Here is a 14,476-nt window from a genome sequence, read left to right on the forward strand (position 1 = left end):
TTGTCTTCGGTTGAATCGACGTGGAGCTATCGTCATGCGCCAGTAATCCTTGTCAAATGTCTTTCCTGGTAGGCCTACACTTTTTTGGTATATCTACGCAAATGGTTAACCTTTTTACTAGTCAAAATTGACCAAACGTTGGGATCAAAACAAGGTAGGATTACGTGGTATAAAACATAATCACTAGTTAATCAGCTCTTCTACAGTTCAAGTAGCAAACGGTCAGCATCCTTAACATCCAGATCACTTTTACGGGGAAGCTATGCTTTGAAGGCAAAACTAAACCTTTCTGTTAAACGTATTAACCCACATCAAGTTTTAACACACGGTCGCCTTATCTAGACCCAAGTAATCGATCACTTGTATGTTAATTCCAGGCAAAGAGGGTCAATCAACAACAAATAATCTACTTCATAATTCTGATAAACGTTTTGCAAAATTAACTGACTGGTTGTTCAAAATTCAAGATTTCTTCTCTCTTAACGCCTTAAACGTGCACGGCTGCAAATATCTGCTCTCATGAGAAAACCTTCGGAAAATTAACTGACTAATTTTTTATAAGCTGAACCATTTCTCTTCTCCTGACGCTTAAAACCCGCAAGGTTAATAAAAGAAAATGGTAACTGATACAAAAGTACTCGTATACGCTTGACGAGATATGGACGAAACGTTTGGGGACAGCAATAAGGGGAATTTCTGAGGGGATCTATTTTCAACATACAAAGCTGAAATGAGCTTTTTGAGACATTCTACTTTGTTGCAATGATAGAAAATCATAACATTGTACCTTATCTCACGTTCTTTCAGGCATGTAGCTTGTATATGTTGAATCAAGAGAACGCAACCCCTCAATTCGCGTTTCATTATAGCATGTCAATTATGCTTAACTTTAAACAAAATGTCTTAGCAAGTGTCAAACAAATGAAAGATTCGTTTCCATCATAAAACGCTGAGTAGTAAATTGCGTCGACTACAGGTAATTTATCTTAACAGTGGTAACAAAATCTCCAATACGGTAGTGTATAAACGAAAGCAACAAACGTTTCGGTTTTTCGTTTTTTCTGATTTATATCAACAGAGTGTGTGGTTATAAGTCAGTGAATTAAATTTTCGATCGCTGTGCTTTAGCTGGGGAGAGCTGTTTCACGCCAATAATATCTTCAAAAGTTAAATCGGTGAATAGTGAAAACAGTAACTAGGTCTAAGTTTGGGAAATTGAGAAAAGCTCGAGCTTGTGAAAATCCGAGTTTTTGATCTTAACGTTGACGGGAACCCGGACGTGTAATTTTATTATAAAACTGTGGGCTCTCGGGTTTTGTCTGAAGGATTTGGCTTTCAATGACTCTACAGCAAACTGAGTATCTGAATGTTACAACTCAATATTGATTGAAACTACAGTAAATGTTGAAACTCCATTTAAGCTGTTTGATTTCTGTACGTGTGGTTGCTTTTCCTTCCTAGTTGACATACAGAATCAACACCAACTTAATCTAAACTTCAGTGTTCTACAAATAAGAACCTTTAAAGATTTTCTTGGTAACTCGTACGCATAAAACTGGGGTTAAAACAAACCGAATGCGCAAAACGGAATGTCGCGTAATCTACGTAAGAATTAAGAATAAAAATCGAAATTTATCCAAAACATTTGGAGTGTTTGGGTTGTACTGACCACAACTCAACTCTGAATCCGAAAATTAAAGATGGAAAAGCGTAAAGTTCTCGGGATACACCAATTCAACCCTTAACTGAACAAGGGGCCAAAAAATCAGATTTTGTATATATTTTACCACTTGATACAAAGCAGATACTTCTCAGCTGTTTTTTTTTTGGTTTCTTCATCCTCGTCTCACCTTGACTTTCGTGGGACGTTATGGTTATAATTGTAACCTTATTTTGATGAGGCACCGATCGCCATCGAACGAACCAAAATATTTTACGTCGGAAAGAGTGCAGGTTAAATCATTTTCCCATAGGAAATAATAACATCTCCTATATATTCATGTAGGCCTATATATGAACTGGAATACAACTGATTCTGAAGCAAGATTAACCGTACCTGACGTCCTGTACCAAACAAACCTGTAAGAAGTTTAAGTAGGCCTAACCAAACTACGTAAAAATGAACTGGAAGAACTTGTGTTTTCTGACTAAAAAATAAGCAATTGTGTACGAAAGTGAGGCTGGGGCTCGCGTTCGGCACATCCCTGGAATTTGCATTTTCTCAATTGTGCAGTTGAATATAACAACACACTCAATAAAGCGTAATTCTTGTTGGGCCAGTTTACAACGAGGTCAGTATCATATTTTTTACTCTCCAGAGTCAATGGCAAAAAAATAAACAACACAAAAATAAAAACGCCATCAAAAAAACATCTAACAGGGATTTTTGGACCAGTTGATTCGGAATGGTTCCTTTTTAACTCCACGTAAAGTATCATAAACATAAAAGGCGATCAGAAGACAAAATCCGAGGATGTGAATTATCACATAGCAAGGTACCAACCACTCGGGTAAATACTGACCATAGCTGGTAGCTGAAGATACCAAAACCATGAAGATGTTGAACCAAGCCCAGTTGCCACAATTTCCACTTGATGCAATTAATGTATAGGGCAGGATTTCTGGCATTTTGTTTGCCGTTTGCATGCCAAGCCAATGTGAAAAGAGTGTGGTACACACTATGCAAATACATAGAATAGCATCATTACGAAACAAAATATAAAATGCGTAAATCATTATAAGCCAAAGGCTTAAAAAAAAAGTTAAGAATATTATCGAAAACGTTAAACGCAAAATCCCATTACCAGTTAAAGCCCAGAACAATAGATATGAACCTAGACAGGCATAATGGATTTTTTTACATTTCAAGAAAGCTTTCCAGAGAAGGGAATACCATACTTTGACCAAATATGTTCCTATTACATGCCTAGCATTAATCCCAACTAGAACCACAGCTCCGGTGCTACTCACAACTTGTAAGATATTTACCCAAAATGGGACAGAAGCACTGCTGGTATTGCTATACGGAGAGCCATGTAATTGGTTTAAAAACCCATACAACATAATATAGTACAATGAACAAACGCCCAAAAATCCGATTATCCTTTCAACAAATGCAGTAAACTGGAGACTTTTCAAGTCACGGAATAACAGTTTGCTAAAATGGAAAAGTAAACGATGGTTGTAACCAAGTGAGTTCAAAATTGTACATCGAAAAACAAACGGAGAAAAATAGATATAGTTAATTTTAGGGGTATAAAGAGTAAAGTACACTTTTTCCTTAATCGAGCGCTGCAGTGCAAGAGCCGTCTCTAAACACGTGATCAAACTATTTAATCCAACAAGCGATTGTAGATGCTTTTGATGTGTGTTGGTAAAGTTTTCCAAGTCATCGGCGGCACGACCAAAAGAACCATAAACCTTTAATCGAACTTCGCACGACACTGCTCCAGCGTACTTAAGGCTATGTGCATTCGCCGCGTCTATTCTACCAGCAGCCAATAACTGGCGCACAATATCAAAACAAGAGTCACCTTCTAAGTTGCATATTTGGCCGACAGCAGAAATAAATAAAGTTGTGCTTCGATAAAACACACGTTTTACATTACATTTGTTTACGGCTAACGCCAGTGTAAACTTTGTAAAAGCGTCAAAATTATTGATGTCGTCCTTCAGTTGCTGTGAAACTGCTGTGTGATTAACGTATAACTTTATACGGCGACTCACTTCTTCAGAGTAAGACGAATAGATTTTTTGATTGCCGTAAATAAAACACGGTTTTGTCAAAAATTCAGACAAATAGTAACCTTTCTTTTCATTAAATTCCGGTTCCAAATGCTGAAACATGTCACTGACAGTTTTTATTAATTCAAATGGTTCGTGATTGTTGGATGTTGGCGGTTTTCCAAGCGGACATACCATTAAATCAAATGAAATTCCTCGTTTGGTTTCAACATCGTAAAACCAACATTTTTCATATTTGTCGTCACGGAGCGAAGGAATGTGCAAACATGGAATAATCGTTTCTTTCAAGTTTATCAGAATGATGTGAAAAAGCAGAGAAAACCAACGAAAGTATTCAACTGCTGCCCAGTAAATATTATTTTTAGATCGAAATTCTTCCAACAAAATGATATTCTCAAAGTCGGAATATGGTGTAACTTCTTTTTTAGCAAGAGAACCCAAACCTACAAGTGCAAATTCACAAGGCGCTTTACCAATTAAACCGACGCATTCTTGGGAAACGGATTGAATTATTTCTTTGTAACGTAGTGTTATCATGTTTTGGACTTCTTCGATTTCAGCGATTTTCTTTTTTTCCAACTCTTTTTGTTCTTCAATATTTACGATGTCATCAATCGGATGAGTTTGGTTCAAACGTCGTTTCGTTTCATCTCTGAGTTCCATTACTTTTTTAGCGACCACAGCCGATATGCACGTTAGCCGTTTTGGCATTTCCGAATCAGTCTCCGAGTTGTTTGAGTATTGATTTTCTCGACTAAGTTCAAACACGTGATTGCAAAGTTCATCCAAATCTGATTGAATTTGTTCGTTGCCAGGTTGTCTGATGAGAGCGGCATTGAAAAGACCTGCACTTCTAATCAGACTGAATTTATCTGGACTTCTCTGTCTGTAAATTCGACCAAGTTGATGAAAAATCCTCCCTGATTCTTTAAAATCAATCTCTTTACCATTTTTATCACAAGCTTGCCTCAATTGTTGAGCAAGTCTGTCTTCTTTTTCAGACAGCTTTGTTTCCAGAATAGTTTTCATTTTTAAAAAGTTTGTTTGCAAACAAAGTCAAAGAGCTCGTTTGAACAGAATATCACAAATAACCTGCACAAAAATAACATACACGTGGAATTTAGAAGGAAAGAAACATTTTGTTGCAATAACGTCATTATTTTTTGCTGGCTTAAAATTCCTTGCCGCTGATAGCGCCCTTGTACAATTATTTGCAAGCTTACTTGTTTGACAGATTGCCTCAGTTTCGTTATATCACTAACTAAGTCCAAATTTCCCTCTTTGGAAGGTTTCAGGTCGTAATGCGATACTGATTTTATTGTTAGATTAACACAAACATGTCTGTATTCGAGAGTGCTATTGTAATAGATTGCCTCCTTCGCTTCACTGATCAGCAACCACTTACTGCCTGTTGCTTGAAGCGGCCGACAACTGGGTGTTTCTCAAACCTCAGAACAAACCATTTTGTTTGGTATTGAAACGTAGCTCTTTCAATATGTTTCATGCTTACTGTCAGTCTCGAACCTACTGTATAGCCGTGCCCCTAGTTATTATAATATGTAATATGTACTCCAACATTTTGTGTACGGTATCTTGTAGCGTCTTGCTTGCCGCTACCACTTCAAAAAGGCACCAGAAACGCGAAGTCTACGCAGCTTATTAGTGTATATATTCGACTATTGGTAACAATTACTGACGTGTGAATCGGGTACATCTCTTTGGATATTATTATCAAGTGCCAGGCGAGACCAATCGCTACAACGGCTACAATATTTAGTTACTTGAATTAGAAATTGAAGAAAGCATACATACACACCTTGAAGTAAATGGTGATTTTGTTGCTTTCCAACAGCTTTATAATATTAAGTTACCGTCTTTTATTGCCAAATACACATCATTGTCTTAATTAATGCACATATATGTATGCTTACTCGTGATCCTAAAATCGTCATCTGTTGCTGTTACTATACGATGTTCGGCTATAAGTATGGGCGCTTGTAATCTGTATATCAAACCGCAGAGGTGGGCAGTCGGTACTTTGAAAGTAGCGTCGGCAACAGGTACCGGTACTTGGTAAAAAATGTACCGAAGGTTCCGTTATTCGGTACTGTTTTACAACAGTGGCTCGGTACCGGGAATTATTGTGTAAAAGATGCTGCAGCAAGTGGAATGTTTGCCGTTAATATGCCCCCGGTAAGGTTATTCGGTATTCCACGTCAAAGCATAAGTGACATTGCTCGTTTGAAATTTTACTTAACATTTCTAAATTAATAAAGATCAACAGATGTTAAATTTGGTATTAAGGATTAATTTCTTTGATTAATTAATTAATTGACATGTTTTTTAAAACATATTTGTTAAAATTTTGAAATAATCACGTAAAAAGTACCGAGTACCGGGACCGACTGAAATTTCTTGAAAAAAAAAGAATTCGGTTCACAGATTCGGTACTTTTTTTCAAAAGTTCCGACAGGACTGAGTAAGTGCCGCGGTACAATCATTCGGTACTATAGAACCGCCATACTGCCCACCTATGGCAAACCGCATCCGTGTAGGCCTAGCTGCAGATGAACTTAGGTGATTTTCAGTTTGTAAGCCGATGTCAGGACATTTGCCAAATATTACGTATATACTTTTCACACCAAGTCGGTTAGAAATCATCGGAGACATCAAGGAATTTCAATCTTTTGCTACTATGTTTTATGTGGTGGGATTTTGTCACTGTACGATGTCGTTACATGACAACTATTTGGGTATTAGCGTAAAGTACAAAACGGCCTGCAACTATCTCAATGTTATGAACAATGATTGGAACGATATGATGTCAATCGAACAAACGTTTCTTTATGTGTTTTCTAACTCCTAAATCTTTTCATACACCTGCTACAAACTGCTTATACTGTACAGTACAACTTTACTAATCCAGCAATTGCTGCATTTTATTAACTACGACCGCCAAGACCTCGCTGTTGCACTCAAGTACTCCAACTGCTACCTTCGTAAACAGAAAGTGATCATTCCGAAACTAAAACAAGGAACTGTTCAGGAACTTTGTTATGGTGCTCTTTGACCCACGCCTCATACGGTGGATGTGAGAAAAAAGCTGAAGGGTCTCATATATCTTGTGCATATCTCAAGTATCGCGACTGTGAGGTAATTTGACCCCACCACACTTTTTAAGCGATGTTACACCGCCTCCAACCTTTAAACTTCAGCCTTTGCGCCAAGAAAATCGCGGATAAAAAAGCGGAATTTTAAATTTAGCTAGCATTATTAACTTGGTGAAACAAAATTGGTATCATACAAGTATCATATTGCCAAAATCGCTGTGTACATTATTTCTCAAAGTGACAAAAATATACTAAAACATCTCACGACAACTAGTTACAGCTAAACGTGAAATCTGTTCACACAAGGTGATAGATATAAACTTTGTTTTTGTTTGCGGCATAATTGCGACGTTCATATTGATATAACGATGAAACACCCCCCAATAATAATAGAAAGTATTACGTACTTCCGTATTTCATCTTATATTTGCTGAGTCAGAATGACGAATGGAATAAAACCGCTCATGCCAAACCCTTTTTGCGCAAGGAATTATCGGGAAGCAAAATGCGTGAGTAAGGTATGTAATATAGTTTGAGGTGTACTGAAATACAATAGCTAATAGACTAGAATTATTGATATTTCGACAAACTGTGGCAAACACTTGGTCTCGGTAATAATATCACTCCATCGACTTACAGTCATTTTCCAGGCTTTTTTATTTTAGAAGAGGGCAAACTTTGTACAGTGTAAAGTGTAAACTATAATAGAATCTACAGAGCTTGCTGGGTTACAATTTAGCCTGTCACCTATAGAAAATATGCTGAGTAACAATGACGCTTACATCACATTAAATAGAAAAGCGACAATGTATCACGTGCATTCAAGCTCAGACGTGACAGCGTGGAATAGATCGTAGAACGACGTTCTAAAGTACCCGCCGTATATTCAACATTGCATCAGCCGAAACAACGTTTGTGAAATTTTACCAGCAGGTTGATAAAAAAGTGTATCGAATTGTGGTGTTCAACGTTCTTGTGCGTTTTTTAAAGAGTCTTTCTACAGTAGTATAAACAGTTTTTTTTAGCAAAACGTTTCATTTTAAAAACGTTGTAATTTTTTTTGATTGTTTCCGAAAAAAATACTAATTTAATTTTAAAAACGAACATAGTTTTTGAGCAGGCTGCTGACAGAACAGCGTTAAAGTTTTGCATACCCAATCGAATCGATTTCAATAGTTTCAAGTACAGTATATCTACTTAGTTTGTGAGTTAATTCGTATTTACTAAAGACAAGCAAGTTCAATCATTTTAGTTTTGCATGTACAAATATCTTTGGTTTTTCCGACTACTAGAACTAAAAGTCACTTGTAGTTAAAAGTAATAAATATATTATTACTGTGCTTTTGGTATAATGATTAATGATACCCCGTAACTACAACTTTGTGTCTTTAAATAAACAACTCTTTCACCTTATTCTTGGAACCGCACTGACGTTGTAAGATCTGCTGGATTTTGGGACGACAACATAATTAAGCACCGCGTAATATGCTGTAATACTTTTTGCCAGTGACTATAGTGCATTGTGCTGTTTGGGAAAGCATAGGGTACGAGCTTTTGGAAAAGAGGTGTAAACATTTTTTGAAGCCAATTCAGGATAATACGCAGGAGGCGTGTGCAGGCGATGACCACTGAACCGTAGTAACCTCGAGTACATCAGATAATTTTATAGAGGAATATTAGAGGCAAATATTAGTTTGAAATTGTTTTCGAGTCCTGGTTAGAAGTTACAATAATAAGATTGAGTTGTGGTTGTGGTACTATTACTGGTAGAAACTCTATAGTTTAAAAAACGTTTACAAATTTTTACTTGTATAAAAAAGTGCTGAAAGTAAGCATGTATGGTTCGCCGCCAATCATTTCCTGTGTTTATTACATGTTTTTGAATAATTATACTTTCCAAGCTTGCAAACATCTTGCTATTTTCCGTCTGCAACGCTTTCCGTCGCAGCAAGAAGCCGGTCGACCATGCATATTATTTTGTTGACCATAATTCAGTTGCATTGTGTATTCATGGCTAGTATAGTGTAGCGTACGTAACCAAGGAAATTAGTCTGTGAAGCGCTAAACGCTAGATTTATACTTTTAATGTTGAGGAGCACTTTTTATAAACATCTGGCGTATGAAGTTTACATGCGTAGACATTCACTACTAAGTTGTTGTTTTGACGCCTTCGTATAAGTGGTGTCGAAATTGACAACCGCGGACTCATTGACAACAAGGTTGACTCATTCATTGTGCCGTTGACAACAGCGGACTCACTGTCATCAAAGATGAAAGCAAGTTCATAGTACTAATTATAAAAGTATAACGTGATTTGGTCTTGGATCCTCGATATCATCATTGCCGTTAGTCACGTTATTCAGTGCTTTAGGGCATCGTCTACAAAAGTCTTGACTAGGCCTTTATCCGGTGCGATTTTTATTGCAGGTTTAACCTTGTGAAGGCTTTTGAGGGTTATCTAGTAGCAAAAGATAAGGTCTTCCTGTAGTATCTGGCAAGTTTTTATACTAACTTTGAAACGATGACCAATAGTAGACGGGAAGGACCGATTGTAAAGTAAGTTTTCTACTTTGTTAAAACAACTGCCTTCATGCTTCATGCACTTTTCAATGAGCATTTAATTACATGATGTCAAGTTGTAAATGGCTTGGTAATTTGTTGTACCTTATAATAGCAACGAATACATCAATCAAGCTGTAACTAACTACATTCTGTTGACTTGACTTACGTGGCAAAATGATGCAACTCTGAATCATTTAAAGTTAGAGGAAAACAGATGTCTATAAGCGTATAAAATATACTTGTACAAACACCAAAAGCGACACTTACGTTGTAGTTGTAAACGTTAAATAAACAACTCGATGTCCCACTTCAATGACAGTTGTAAGCTTGATGTTGCGAATTGGTTGTAGGATATATGTTATATGCAGTATATGCTGTATACCTTATTACGTGGCGTTGGCTCCTCTTTGTACAGTGATGTAGTACATTCTGCACACTTTAGAATAATCTAAACTACTGTAAAGTATCAATGTCTCTTTGAACGCTGTTTTAGAGTTCATGAAGTTAGAGTTATCGTAAAAAATAAATTCTGTTACTAACAGCACGTCACGTGTTTTATGAAATTATGTTCAAAGATTTTTCATTTATCTGTATATTTCTCGTGGTATGTTAGCGTGAGAACCATTAATCGCCGTCACCACAAGCATGCAATCTTGACTGAACTCTAAGCATGTACGCCTACTGCTTTATCTTAATTCCTATGGTTTCATTTGAATAGCTTTTCAATGACGATTTTGATGTGAATAGATTTCCGACAATGTTCGCTTTCAATAAAATTGTATTTTTATTTCAAAGTGAAAATATATAATATTTACAGAAAAAACAATCTTTACAATTATGCGGACAGCAACAGTGACTTCAAGGAAGGTCAGTTTGCTATTTATTATTCATGTCTATGAGGAAGAAATATTCCTAACAAACCATAGCCTGAAAGAATAGGAAATATTATGCGTGCATTCCCATCCTTTTTTTACACGGATCAACCAACAGTTTATTTGCAGAGGGAAAGGTTCAACTGAAGAGAGAAGTCAACTTGATCTCCGGGATCAGTTTAATCGTTGGGACCATGATAGGTTCCGGGATCTTTGTTTCGCCAAAGGGAGTGATGAGGAATTCCGGTTGCGTCGGAACAGGGCTGCTGGTAAGGCTGTATCCTTATGATGCTCATCTTCAATGTTTCACGATCCCTATCAAATAATGTTATCTTTTGTCGAGTTAAAATTTTTGCCCAGTGTTTCGACGTTAGATAGATATAGAGAATTTGGATTCTAAGGAATGACATCTTTGATTGTTTAGATCTGGCTGGGTTGCGGTGTTTTGGCCACTTTTGGCGCACTTTCCTACGCTGAAGTTGGGACAATGATTCCAAAATCGGGAGGAGAATTTCCAATCTTACTGGAAGCTTTCGGGTCCATTCCATCGTACATGTTCGCTTGGACATCCAGTTTCATCTTAAAGCCTTCTGCTTTAGCTTTATTATCACTGACATTCGCGGAGTACGCTTTGGCGGCGGCAATGGACGGCATAGGTTAAGCGGTGCTTTCCAGTATTTTTCTGCTTAAAATTACAGCCTCGAATTGAAACCAATGTTTGTTACATAAGGAAATGTTTCCCACTGTTTTCCTGTAAATTATCTCACAATTTTAACTTTTTAGGTTGCGGTCATCCACCTGAAATCGCAGTAAAGCTTACGGCAGTCGTTGTTGTTATGATCGTCGTACTTGTGAACTGCGCAAGTGTTAAGTTATCGACAAATTTCCTGACAATTTTCAGTTTTGGAAAAATTTTAAGCTTGCTTATAATTATTGTTGGAGGAATCGTTATGCTGGCTCATGGTATATCAGAGTAATCAAAGTGTGTAATCCAATTACACCAACACTATGATATTTATTAAATATACGATTTTAGTTCTTCTTATTATTATAAAAGCTGCATGAAATTCAAAGCCTATTGGTTTCAATTAAAAGTCATTGTTTTGGTTTTACAAAGGTCATACAGAACATTTTCAAAACGCCTTTGAAGGAGAACAACCCGGTGTCCGTGAGGTGGCGCTAGCGTTTTATCAAGGGTTATGGGCTTTTGATGGATGGAACCAACTGAACTACGTGATCGAAGAACTAAAGGTTAAGAAATGTTTTTGGTACAGAAAAAGTTAAACATAGAGAGCTTTGATTCCGTAAAAAAAATATTAACAAGACTTTGTTTTGTGCAGGACCCTTACGTTAATCTTCCTAGAGCAATTGTAATCGCCTTACTGTTGGTTACCGGCTTGTATATGTTAACAAACGTGGCCTATTTAAGTACAATGTCCTTGCCTACTTTGCTCGCTTCTCCAGCTGTTGGGGCGGTAAGTAAGGAAATTCACTTATACAGTAACCTTCATGACAGCGAACATATAAAAAAAATTTATTTCAAATTTCGTAGACGTTTGGAAAGCGAGTTTTGGGAAGCTTTGTGTGGATAATACCTTTGGCCGTGTCTTGGTCTGTTTTTGGCACCTGCCTGGGTTCCTGTTTCACAGCCGGCAGGATATCATACGTGGCTGCCAGGGAAGGACAGTTCACCAAAGTTCTTGCGATGCTTCATGTTAAAAAATTAACACCAGCACCAGCTGTCATTTTAAATGTGAGTTTAAGTTTAACAATATTTCAAAACGTGGTGGACATTGTTTCCTTCCGTCTTGCGTGCAGTGTAGTGCAGTGTAGAATTCGTTTAAAGCGAATAAGCACTTTTACCGCTGCGCAACGCCAAGGTATAAAGATACAAACATCTTGCAGGGAATTTTAGCTTGTTTGATGATAATTCCTAATGATTTCGACACTCTGCTGGATTACTTCAGTTTCTCTATGTGGCTCTTTCACGGATCAACATGCGCCGCTCTTCTTTATTTTCGATATAAACGACCCGATCAACCAAGACCAGTCAAGGTATTTCTTATTTTGGTCATACGTAGTTTGTATTGGTCTTTACACTTCTAAAATGTATCGAGATAGACATTGTACCGCTCTTAAAGCAAAAAATAAGTCTTGTTAACTTTCTTCAAGTATAACCGTATATGGTTCTACAATCTATAGTCGTTTTGAATTGTATTTTTATATCTACAAGATAGACTGGAACAAACACGAACAAATTTTCCCGTGCAGCTTAGACCTTTGGATTGTTTTATTACAGGTTCCCATTTTTATTCCCATTGTGGTGGTTTTGGCGGCGGTTTGCTTGGTACTTGCGCCAATCATTGACAATCCTCAGATACAATATTTATACGCCGTCTTGTTTATATTAGCCGGTTTTGCTTTTTACATTCCTTTCGTTCATCTTGGAATAAAAAGCAAGTTTATAAGTAAGTGAACTCAAACAATAATGAATCAGATAATTTTATACCACAAATAACTCTTTATGCTGTTTTCTTTTTCAGTAAAATAGTACAGTGTTTATTTATTTGATAGTGATTTTATATGCTACACTATTATGATGCTCAGAAGTCAACATTCTTCATATACACATTTTTTTCTTTTCAGTACGAACAAACCTGTTTTTTCAAAAATTGCTTTTCGTTACTTTACCCGATGAAGATGATTGAAATTGCTCTGGAGTTTTATGTTCACTTGACTGTAGCGAAATGAACTGACTTTTAAAATGTCTTCCACAGCTGAAAAGTTCTTTTTTAATTTATTCAAAATACACCAAAGACATAGTACGCCGCAGCTTCATTTCGAAAATTCACAAATGTATTTTTAATTTGGAGTTTTGTTGCTATTCAGGCCAAGGATAGTAATTGTAGATCAGCTTCATATTTATTTTAGCTGCTGCGTTATGTAGGACCTTACAGTGCTGTAGAATCATTGAATAGCGTTGATACTGAGCGAACTTTCGTTCATACGCATGTGTACACGTCATACTTTCTTGTCCATACATCCGGTGACACTTACATGCCTGCAGTGATGGAAAGATAATTACTGTTTTTTACTATTTTTACTAAGTTTATTAATTAGGAGTCTCTGGGATATGACTGTTCGGGATATGATTGTGTGGCTTACGTCCTGTTACATCTTGGCTACTTTCCAGTGATCGTGCATTTGTTTCTGTTGGCATTTTTGTTGGCCACCGTGTTGAATTTTCTCATATTAAATTAGACTTTGGTAAGACCTATAGTGCAATGCTAACAACATACAGGTAACCCTATAATAAGCAGGGTTGCCATCGGTCTGAACTCAAAAATAAGGACGACCAGGAAACGAAAGAAGAATCCTACCTTAAACCGTGCACAACAGGAGAAGGTAATCAATGTCCTAAAAAAGAAAAGAAAAACGAGATACTATTTGCATGTTTTTAATTTTGATATCTCTTTGGTACAAAATGGTATACTAAAGGTCTCGAAATGCCCAAAATAGAAACTTCTGCCCGTTTCTTAGAAAAAAGGACAAAAATAATTTTTAAGACGCAAACCTTCGAAATAAGAACAATTAGGGCAACCATGTCTATAAAGAGACTTACAAGGCATGTGGAACAAACTGTGCGCGTTAGATATAATGAGAAAGTAGAAGCAACAGAATAAGGACAATACACATAAGACAGTGAATTTAGGAGTAGATGAGAAACGTTTAGTAACACTTGTTGTAGATCTGTACACGACAAAACAGATTTCCAAACGTGAATTAAGGACGATAATGATGTAATGTGAGGCTAACACGTCTCCACCGATTGTGTAATTCCACTTAAGAACGTCGAGGTATTTGTAAACGTATTTTTTGTAAGGCAATTTGCGTTGAAGATTTACAACCATTCACTTAGATACCACTTATACACTAAACTGCTATACATTGAGTGGCATGATAGACGTAACTTTCAATCGAAACGTCAATCATTTTTGTTTTCGTACCTTTTCGTATGCAGCCAATAATTTGCACTCAATTATTTGTGATAATCCTGCTTCATTCTGACTTGTATTGTATGGACTATCTGCTATATTTCTTACAAAGCATAACTCAAAGCTTCTACGTAGCAATCCGTCAACAAAACTATACGTTTTGGCCTTTCGTACTAATGCAAGAGCGTTTTCT

At 36.8% G+C, this 14,476-nt stretch overlaps 1 protein-coding gene across 2 annotated transcripts; it reads left to right on the forward strand.

Annotated features, from left to right (window-relative positions):
- The first annotated feature begins 8,948 nt into the window (after positions 1-8,948).
- LOC143447088 (b(0,+)-type amino acid transporter 1-like) lies at positions 8,949-13,559 on the forward strand. 2 transcript variants are annotated; one of them, XM_076947024.1, is made up of 12 exons: positions 8,949-9,130; positions 9,282-9,410; positions 10,234-10,283; positions 10,418-10,557; positions 10,713-10,944; positions 11,072-11,251; positions 11,406-11,539; positions 11,629-11,763; positions 11,841-12,041; positions 12,194-12,343; positions 12,588-12,756; positions 12,935-13,559. In XM_076947024.1, exons 2-12 carry the CDS (start codon positions 9,376-9,378, stop codon positions 12,994-12,996), a joined length of 1,488 nt encoding a protein of 495 aa, XP_076803139.1. In that variant the 5' UTR covers positions 8,949-9,130; positions 9,282-9,375; the 3' UTR covers positions 12,997-13,559. The 2 variants fall into 2 exon arrangements, with proteins under 2 accessions (XP_076803139.1, XP_076803138.1); XM_076947023.1 differs by lacking the exon at positions 8,949-9,130 and having other exon boundaries at positions 9,196-9,410.
- The last annotated feature ends 917 nt before the right edge of the window (positions 13,560-14,476 follow it).

Source organism: Clavelina lepadiformis, chromosome 2 (assembly GCF_947623445.1).
Source record: "Clavelina lepadiformis chromosome 2, kaClaLepa1.1, whole genome shotgun sequence".
Lineage (NCBI taxonomy): Eukaryota > Metazoa > Chordata > Ascidiacea > Aplousobranchia > Clavelinidae > Clavelina > Clavelina lepadiformis.